General features: G+C 39.0%; 1 protein-coding gene across 9 annotated transcripts in view; it reads left to right on the top strand.

The window, feature by feature from the left end:
* The window catches only part of khdrbs2 (KH domain containing, RNA binding, signal transduction associated 2), a 93,506-nt gene that overhangs the window by 47,241 nt on the left and 36,265 nt on the right, over positions 1-10,000 (top strand). For all 9 annotated transcript variants that reach the window (XR_011037273.1, XR_011037271.1, XR_011037274.1 and 6 more), the window contains 2 exons: positions 3,328-3,440; positions 5,118-5,298. Coding sequence is in view for 5 of the 9 variants with exons in the window: in XM_068326763.1 (XP_068182864.1) it covers positions 3,328-3,440; positions 5,118-5,298 (294 nt within the window). In the remaining 4 variants the exon portion in view is untranslated. The remainder of the gene's footprint in view (positions 1-3,327; positions 3,441-5,117; positions 5,299-10,000) is intronic.

The raw sequence follows: 10,000 nt of genomic DNA, 5'->3' as shown, positions 1-10,000 counted from the left end.
TTCCATTTGGGTCACGATCTTCCGTCGCAGGTCAGCTGCTCTTGTATTGAGGCTGTGTATGTCTCTTGGGGCTTGGTACCCAGTCACAGATTGTGGGGGGGTGATATCCCCCCGCTGACCTGGCTCACCCTTGCCGTAGCATTGTTGTAGTATTTCATCGATCTCTAGTTGTGACAGCAGTTTTCGGTTACAAATGTTGGAAGACTGGGCTAATAGCTGTTTCTTTGTTAGCCTTGATTTTGGGTTTCGAAGCATCCATTGGTCCCACATCCACCCCATATATCCCCTCTCTCTGGGATAACTTGTGTAGTAGCATTCCAACAACTCTGTATTCTCCGCCCTTGTCCATGTGTGTCTTGTTCCAGTAGCCCATTTGTCATCAGATTGCCCTGGTTCCCTAGCATCTGACGCGGACCTTGTTAACCCGGGCGACGTCCGAGCCGGTATGACTCTGTCATTATTGTGTTCACTCATATTTTTGAGGTAGGCTCGTATAGCATTAAGGGTCTTGCCAAAGGACCATATATTCATTCATTCATTTTCCAACCCGCTTAATCCGCTAACGCAGGTCGCGGGGTAGCCAGTGCCTATCCTGGCAGTCTCAGGGCGTGAGGCAGGGGACACTCCGGGCACGACGCCAGTGTACCGCGGAGCCACATACAAACAAACATACATTCACACACACACTCACTCCTATGGTCAATTTGGGACCAGCCAATTAACCTGAAGCGCATGCTTTTGGAGGTGGGAGGAAGCCGGAGAACCCGGAGAGAACCCACGCAGACACGGGGAGAGCATGCGAACTCCGCACAGAGCGGGACTCGAACCCGGGTCCGCCGTGTTGTGAGGCAGCAGCGCTAACCACTGCGCCACCGTGCCGCCAGGACCATATATATAGGACCATATATATATATATATATATATATATATATATATATATATATATATATATATATATATATATATATATATATATATATATATATATATATATATATATATATATATATATATATATATATATATATTACCGTGTTTTACATCGGAAAAATATCCCAGCATTGCAGAGAGTTCTTTCATAATGGACACCACAGGCAGGAGATCGAAATCAATGAGATGGGGCAAAACATAGCTAAAAAAAATCGGCCAACACAGCCGTGTGGCAGCCATGCTTCGTGTGCTGACTCCTTAACGTCTGTGTGTGTGCCCAAGGTCAAACACGGTCAGACTTAATCGAAGTGAGCAAACAGTCTGACCTGAAAATCCTCAGCATTTGTTTTATCTCTGTATTCTCACGGCGCTGCCTCTGTCAACAGTCAACTTTTACAAGCTCTGGCATATTAGTTATGTTTTGGACTGGCTGGCAGACTTCCAATTAAAAACTGTCAGTCTTCATCAAACCGTCGGAAAGTGTGCCTTAATGCATCGGGGAGGGAGGGACACATGTGTCTTAAGTCTCAGAAATTTAATATACTGTAAAGATATTTTTTGTCTTGTTCAGAGACATGGGTTTCAGCATATGCTCATGGTGTTGTGTCTCTGTGACACATGATCTATTGCTGTAAATAAAGACGTGTGACAACATAGCATCCACTGTGGGGTGACCTGTAGCTTCAATTCATTCTTTTTAATTATGGTGCAAATATGTGATTCTTGGTGCATCGTGGTGGACCGGTGGCTGAAATGAATATCAAATACAGGTTTCTCTGATCACACTGTCCCTCCTTCTGATTCTGCAGACAACCTTTGATGCATGTCAGCTCTACTCTCACACTCAACGTTTTTACTTATTCATGATTCACATTTGAATAAAGGCAACACGTTTACGAAATGTACTTTATCAACATTCAATATATTCAGAGCATGGTTGGAAGACATTATGCAGTGGTTTTAATGATGTGATGCTTTTTGTTTTTTGCTACACTCATTTGTTATCACTGAACCACATCTCTGCCCTTTATGGGAGAATACCAAGCTCTCTATGGTATAATATAATGAACTGGAACACATGTGCAAAAGTTTCTAAATATTTCTAAACAAATGAAGCTCTCATTTAAAGTTAGACATTTAAAGTCAATTCGTCCGTACTTACATCAATCTGTTTGATAAAACCGATGTTTTTTGCAGAGCAATTCAAGAAATACCTGCAGGCTAACAAAACAGGAAACCCACTCATAAATACATAACCATTGACAGTCCATGAAACCTGTACTGGGAACATTTAAGCTTTAAACAAAGATGTCTCCTACTTCCTCGAGTCCATGTTCAGTTTCTGTGTGTCCAAAGGTTCAGGCTTGGTGTCAAAGTTGTGAGGTCTGGTTCCCACGTTATCTCCACACCTCCGCACCCTAAAACTACATCTTTCTCACATAAAATTAGCTTCCTGGTGTTAAAACTAGCTGTTCTGGTCTCTTACTGCTTAAACACTCAAGTGGGAAATTTGAGTGTTTAAAGCAGATATTTTAAGAGGTGTTGATGTAAAAGCAGTGAAAATTGATGAAAAGAGAGAGAGTGATCATGGATGGTGAGACTAAACCATAAGAATATTATATAATACTGTATATATGATAATAATAATCCTGTCTCATGAAACAGTAAATTTTATTATATGGATTTGCTCACACAAATGTCAGTGTTTGGGGATATTTTCAGCTCTTTAACATTCCTGGAAAGTGCAAAGTGGGAATACTTTTGTCTGATATGATCTTTATTTTGAAGTGAGTTGCAGTTGATTAAAGTTCTCTCAAGGACAATCTTGTTCATCACACCATCAGAGTTATAAAATGTGGCTGTCAAAACAATGACAATGAAAGGAATCGGCCACTGCCTTCATGTCATTGTCATCATTACAAACACATTTTGGCCAAACTACCAGCACGTGTGTGCTTTACTTTTATGTTTTCCTGAGGAAAAAAGCCTGTTTATATGTCACAATGACAAGATAATGAATGCTGTTTGGTCCACTCTGTTTTCTGCCCTCCAATGAAGTCTTTTTTCTTACACACATCAGGCTTTTTGTTGTGACAACATCTCCTTATTTCTGCAAAACCCTTAATACAAGAATTTATTTAATACAATCTCACTATTAACATTGAATATGCAGCTTATTGAGGCACATCTGCCATTACTGACCGTTTTTCTTCATGTCCTGTCCAAACATGGACAAAGGAAGACTTTACTGGGTATTCAAAGCTCAGCTACATCATGTCTCTCTCTTGTATGTCAAGATCACATTAATATTATTATAGTTGTTACGGTTAAGACCATCTGTTTCAGGAAAAACATCATTGTTTTTTATATGAGAATTGATGTATTTTGTTCCCATAGGACTACAATGATGAGATTAGACAGGAGCAGCTGAGAGAGCTCTCCATGTTGAACGGTTCTGATGAGTCGAGCAGAGGGAGGAGTGGACGGCCAGCAACAACAATTTCCACACGGTAAAAACTCAATACATGTAGTAATATTTGGTTAAAAACGTCTAACTCTTGTTACAATATTTATGCATATTCCACTTGGTAGATAAATGGTAAATTTGTATTAGAATACATGAAGAAAAATAGATAAAAAAGAAGCAATGATCAAAATTCATGCAGCAGAGAAGACCAAGTTGATAAGGCTTAAAGTCATGAGCACTGGAATAACGATGATGTCACCAGTATGACAACCACAAGTTATTATTTTGCCTTAACTATTTAAATGAAAGTAACAAATGATCAAAAGGCTTTAAAATAATTTAATTATAATATTGTTTCAAATGTTCTATCACTAAACCTGAACAACCTCAATAAAATGAAACATCAAATGATTGGTGTGGTATTTTGTAGATGCTGTTCCCAATAATACTAACTGGCTTCTCTCATATAATTGAAGTGCCAGTAGCAGTCTTTATGACGAGGGTCTCAGAGTAGGTGTTACTCTATACAGATTGTAAATCCTCTCAGCGAGTTTATTTGATTTGAACCAATCTTTTTTGTCCTCTCATGTCAACATCAACAGTTTCCTTTATTCCGCTTATTCAGTTCAGACTTCCTAATAACTTTAAAATTAGTTGTTGTCCATATACTTTACCTTTAGCAAATATTAGCTTCTCCAGCTATATAGAAACAGCAATTGTCAGAGAGCATTTGATTGATCCAGCCATGCGAGCAGCAGCTGATGAGATACACATTTCCTTCTCCCATTTCCTTTTGAATCTTTTTTTTTTTCTGGAGCAAATTGTCCACAACCTCCCTCAGTTATGGCAGTACCTCCAAAGCATGCAGGTTTACGCTGCCTTGCACCATGTACATGGTACAAATCCAGAAGAAACATGGGATGCCCCCAATTTAAAGTCACCACCATCACTTCCCTTCTCAGATTTTCTCATGGCACACAGATAAGCGATTATTGCAAATCTCCATGAAAAATATGCACCAGTAATTCCTCTTTGGGTGTCTGTATTTTTGGATCACAATGGGCTGCTTCTAAGTGAAGGATGTGCCAGAGGAAGAAAGGGTATCGTTGCCCACCTACATCATGCTGCTGTTAAAAATTTGAAGTTGACAGACAATAGAGGGCTTTGTGGTGTTAAATCCACCCTTCGATACATGCGCTGTTCAAGTAGTTTTCTGACTGGACAATTGCTTCCCCACAAAAGAAACAATCCACCTACCCAAGTCCTTTGGCCTTAAACGTTTCCCTGCTGGACATGATTATATAAATAATTTTTCTAAAATAGCACACCTGGCTGACCATGTCTCTGAGCAGAGTGAAGTGTGAGTTTGTGCAAACGCAGGACACTGCTGCATGTTTTTATTGAAATTTGAAAGGTGTCTCCCAAAGGCACATTTGCAGAGCTGAGAAAGACACAAAGTGACACTATTCATCCCTCTGATCATTATAAGATCTACTTCCCTGCTGGCAGAGGTTATGCTTATCTTTTGTTGCACCCAAGCACGCTGTACAACACACATCAACTGAATCAGCCTGCAATAAGAAGAACTTTCTTACTCTCCTAACTGTTACAGTTTTTTGTTTTTTTTTTACTGTAATTGCTGTGGCTTATTTTCAGATGGTGCAAGTAAAATTCTTTTGGAAAAATTATGCCATGTTTTTCTTCTTGTTTACTTCACCAGAGGCCACAGAGGAACGAGACGGAGTGCAGCAGCACCTCGGGGAACAGCTGCAGCAACACACAGTACACTTCCCACGACTATAACAAGGGAGGCACAAGCTCCTAGAACCATGGGGACAGCAGGGAGTGCTGGCTACAGGCCCCCACTGTTAGCCGTCAGACATGAGTCATACGACGACTATGTAAGTTCAATCCTCTTTGCACACTCTGAGAAGTGTAGCTGATAGTAATTTCACTTGAACTGTGTGCAAATCCAACTTGGTTTAATCCCATTTCATGTGATCTGGTTGGGTCTTGCTTTACATAGAGAGGTGGGGGCATTTTGGGACTCATTTGAAAAATTAGGGCAGCGGGATATTATTACAATCTTTATTTAAATTAACTCAGTTTTTAAGGGCATACCAGACATTTCATAATGATTCAGCAGCCATTAATTTCTGCACTGCATTAATATCAACTTGCTTAACTTTAAGGCTTCTTGGGATAAATAATCTGTCACAGTAAAAATCAACAGATTTGACTTCTTTGGTTTGCTCAGGTTTGGTCATCTTAGTCTGTACTGAGGGATGGGATGCACTGACTTTGAGCGCTGTCTGCTGTGACTAGTAAGAGTTGGTCAATATAGACCAACTCTTATATATAGTCAGTTCAGGTCAGGTATCAAAATGGTCTCTTGTGCATTAAAAATGTGTGTGAGTGCGATGCCAGTAAAAATGACGCCTGCTTGCTTTCAGCTTGCATTCAGCAGTGAAATAAATTGACACCAGTGGAATCCTGCAAGGAAAAAAGACCTTCAATACTTGTGTAGCTTGCCTTGAGTAAAAAATGTAAGATATGCTCCTGTACATATCCACTAAAATAAATTTTATGATGTATAGAGTCTATGTATATGTAAATCCCAATTCCATGAAGTATTTCATTGTGAATAGCTACATATTCATGAACACAATGGATCACTTGGTATACTGTAGGTCGTGACTGACCAGCAGCTTATAAAATCTGTTCTCACATCACTTTCTTCAAACAATGATGGAATTCATGCTAAAGTTATTCACAGCCCTTAAAAGTATGCTTGTCCTCAGATCTCAGAAATTTCTCAAGGTCATTTTGAAAGGATTGCACAAGGTGAGCTCTAAGCTTCATCCAAATGAAAAAAGGCAATACTTTCCCTCGTCTATTTCCTCAGAGCCTTCCTACTAAAGCCCCCATGTGTGCTGGCAATTGAAGATTGGGCCGTCTGCATGGGGAAATGCACAAGCACAGTCTCATTACCAAACCAAATTGAGTTCTGATGTAGAGCCTGTATATTTCTAAGGAGTAAAAAGCGAGGCATTTCTTCTCTTTGTAATTGGAGGTTGGAAAGAGGGGTGGGAGCACAGAGACTAGGGGATTATGTTGAGATGAATTTGTCCTGAACATTTTCTTCCCTCATATCTCACTTTGCTATTTCTTCTACTACATTACCCAATTTTCTTTGAACAAGTTTTCAGAATATGGTGATACTTTAAACAAAGGTCGAGTTTTGTTAGTTTTATCATCACTAAGTATACAAGACATGGTATTGCATGTTGTAATGCTACTAGTGTGCAGTTTGCTGAAGCAGATTAACAGATCAGCAACAGAGGATGTGTCTGTGTTGAAATCTGTGCTTGTCTTTGGGAAAATATTCATCATGGTTGTGCATTGGTATCATGTAGACTGTTGATTGATGGACTGTCAACTTGTCAGTCTGTCTCATAAAAGTGATACCATGAGAACATCCATAACTATATCTAGTCAAGGGTGTTATTGATATCAAACTTAAATGGATAGCATGAGGAAGCTGGCAGTTATCATGTATCGCTGTTTGCTTTATAATCAATGACCTTCACATTTCCACTTTAGCACTCACCTATGAATCTCACCTCGTTTCAACATCTTTACCAATGTTTTCTTTAATCTTTGCAAGTGTTCTGTGCTAGCTGGTGTTTGTTACTTACTTATAAAGAGTAGTCGAGTACTCTCAAAAAGCATTTGACAACCCAGTTATTTGCTGGTACATTGTGTGGTGGTTATTTTCACATTTTATTTGTGAAGAAAACCAAGGCCAAAGTAATGGATCTTGGAAAAACTCAAAAAAGTAATTTAATATGAAAGGGTAAGGTTGTTGATGTGTTAAACTGTTTTGTTACAAACATATCCAATAGAAATTAATATGCTAATGAGCCCTGTTTGAATACTTCCTAATTTCTAATTTTTCTCCATTATAATGAAAATCAAGTCAGTTCTGCTATTGCAAAAATTTGCTGGTGCCAGGCATTTTAGACAATAATTTTAAATCATCCGCTTAGATTAATCTGCTAAATTATTAAATACATTTGTCCAGATAGATTTCTACATTATTTAATTTTTTAAATAATGTAAAAATCTACCTGCACCCTTTTCTCCACCTCTTCTGTGGGAGAAGAGGATGCAGAAGACAGGGTTAGATGGAGGCAACTGATTCGCTGTGGCGACCCCTGAAGGGAAAAGCCGAAAGGAGAAGAAGATAGACGGAATGAAGGACAGACAGACAGACAGACAGACAGAAAGCTAGATAGAAAGATAGATTGAAAGATAGATAACTTGATATTTTGTATTTAAATGTGGACAGATGTGAATGATCTACATATTCCCTTGTCTACTGGCTTCATTGTTTAGTGACACATCAGTATGTGCTTGATTTGCCAGAAACACACCATGCATGAAATTTATGTTGAATTATTGACCCATAAGCATCAGGTAAATTACTTTCTGTTAAAATGCTGTCACAGTTCACTGCCTATTAGTGTATACATACTTACTGAGCTAGTAATTAAGTTAATGTAGCAGTACTTAGGTAAGGCATGCATGGTCCATTGATTTGTGATGATGGGCACCTTGAAGGGCACTGCTCTTTACACCATAGTCACTTGCCAAGAGAAAAAAACATTAATTTGTATTTGTTTATGTTTCGGAAATAACATTTTAAGTTTTTCATAACATGTATTTAATTTCTATCCCATAATTTCAGTGGAAATGTTCTCTAGTAAATAGTCATAACAATAGATGAAACTCTGCAATGGGAGATATTTCATTTCTTCTCAACCCAGAGATGTTGACTCAACTTTGAACATGAAAGTTAATGCCATGCTAGCAAGATTCAAAGTCTATTACTCTATATATGGTCAGTTTAATTTGACAGTGTGTTTAACAACAAGACTTTCTGGCCATACACCCATGTCATTGTCTGCAGATGATAGGCTGGGTCTTGGCTACAGCTAGAAATGGTGGAAGCTGGATGGTGAATGGGATGTGAGAATAGATCATCTCTGGAAAAAGTAAATTCAGAAGAGCAGTGTTGTTCACTTTCAACTCCTGCTATTGTCACCATTCTGTAGTGAGGAAGCTAGACTGCAGTCCCTGTTATATAAATGAGATATTCATTTTCTATGTATGAAAATCAAGATAACTGTTATGATGATTTTTTTTTTATCCCAGTATAACATTTATTTATTTTGATAACTACTTTGATAACTGGTCCATCAAAAAGTGTTTGGCTCTGGGAGATTGTGAAGTAAAATAAATACACACGCCCCACAATGAACTGGTGTCTTATCCAAGGTGTAGCTCAACACCTTGGATAAGACACCAGGCTGGAATAGGCTCCTGCAGACCCATGACCCACAAGGTGGATGAGCGACTGAAGACGAGATGATATCAATCTTCTCGTTTAAAAGAAAATAGACGGATGGATGAATATAAGTTACATGCCCAGGGCATCCTGACAGTGGTGGTAGTAGTGGTGGTGGTGGGGGTGGTGGTGGCTGATGATAAGGTTGAGATAGATTAGGCTGATGAAATCATGACGCTAATGAATCTGCAAACTTGGTGGGTATAGAGATGTAGGTAATGCAGAGCTCTTCACATGAATGACTTAACTGTAGGACTGTGAGCTGTATCGTAAATGCTCCTCAGCAGGAGGAAATGGACACCCTGCAACCAACCAATTTCTAATTGGATATTCACAACCAGCCAGTCTATATTTAAAGTTATGATTATTTACATTTCCAAATATAAAACTTTATTGTTCCATAATCCAGAGAAAATGTTTTGCTTTCAGATGAATTATTTTAATTGCACTTTCAATTTATATTTATCTTAACATTGGTAGCTGAAGATAATTACATAGTTATAATGGGTTTTGTTTTCATTCATTCATTCATCGTCAATGCCCGCTTCATCCGCTGTCACTGGGTGTTGTAGCCTGTCTCAGCGGAACTGGGGGTATGAGGCAGGGTACACTCCGGGTGCAACTCCAGTGCACCATGGGCCACATGTAAACAGACAACCACACATGCACACACTCACACTTAAAGGCAATGTGGTATTATCAAATTTTGGTATTATCAATTTTTGGAGGTGGGAGGAAGCCAGAGAGAACCCACGCAGACACGGGTAGAACATGAAACAGCGCAACCCACTGCGCCACTGTGCCGCCCTTAAACTGTTTTATACAAATTACTCTGATGCTTTCTAGATATTATCTGCATGGATTATCCCTGACATGTAAAATAATACCATTTGCTATTATTACAGATGAATCTTTTTAATATAATCTGTTTTCTAGATGCAGCAATGATGTTTTCATTGCTGCATCAGTTTCTCAAATTAACTGCTTTTCAGGGATATCTTATTCATGACTAACACATCTATATGTGGTTATTCAGGCAGCCTGCCATCTGCAGTCAGTTTAATAACTGACTGAAAGACAGACTGTTGTCTCTGATTTGTGGTTTGGGTTCCTCGTGTTCCTGCTGTGGAGCAAGTGATCATGTTACGGGGGATCCTCTGGAGACCATAGTGATTAATGAACTCTGCCATGCT

This window comes from Antennarius striatus, chromosome 11 (assembly GCF_040054535.1).
Source record: "Antennarius striatus isolate MH-2024 chromosome 11, ASM4005453v1, whole genome shotgun sequence".
In the NCBI taxonomy this organism is placed as follows: Eukaryota; Metazoa; Chordata; class Actinopteri; order Lophiiformes; family Antennariidae; genus Antennarius; species Antennarius striatus.
This window is presented reverse-complemented; position numbering and strand designations above follow the sequence as displayed.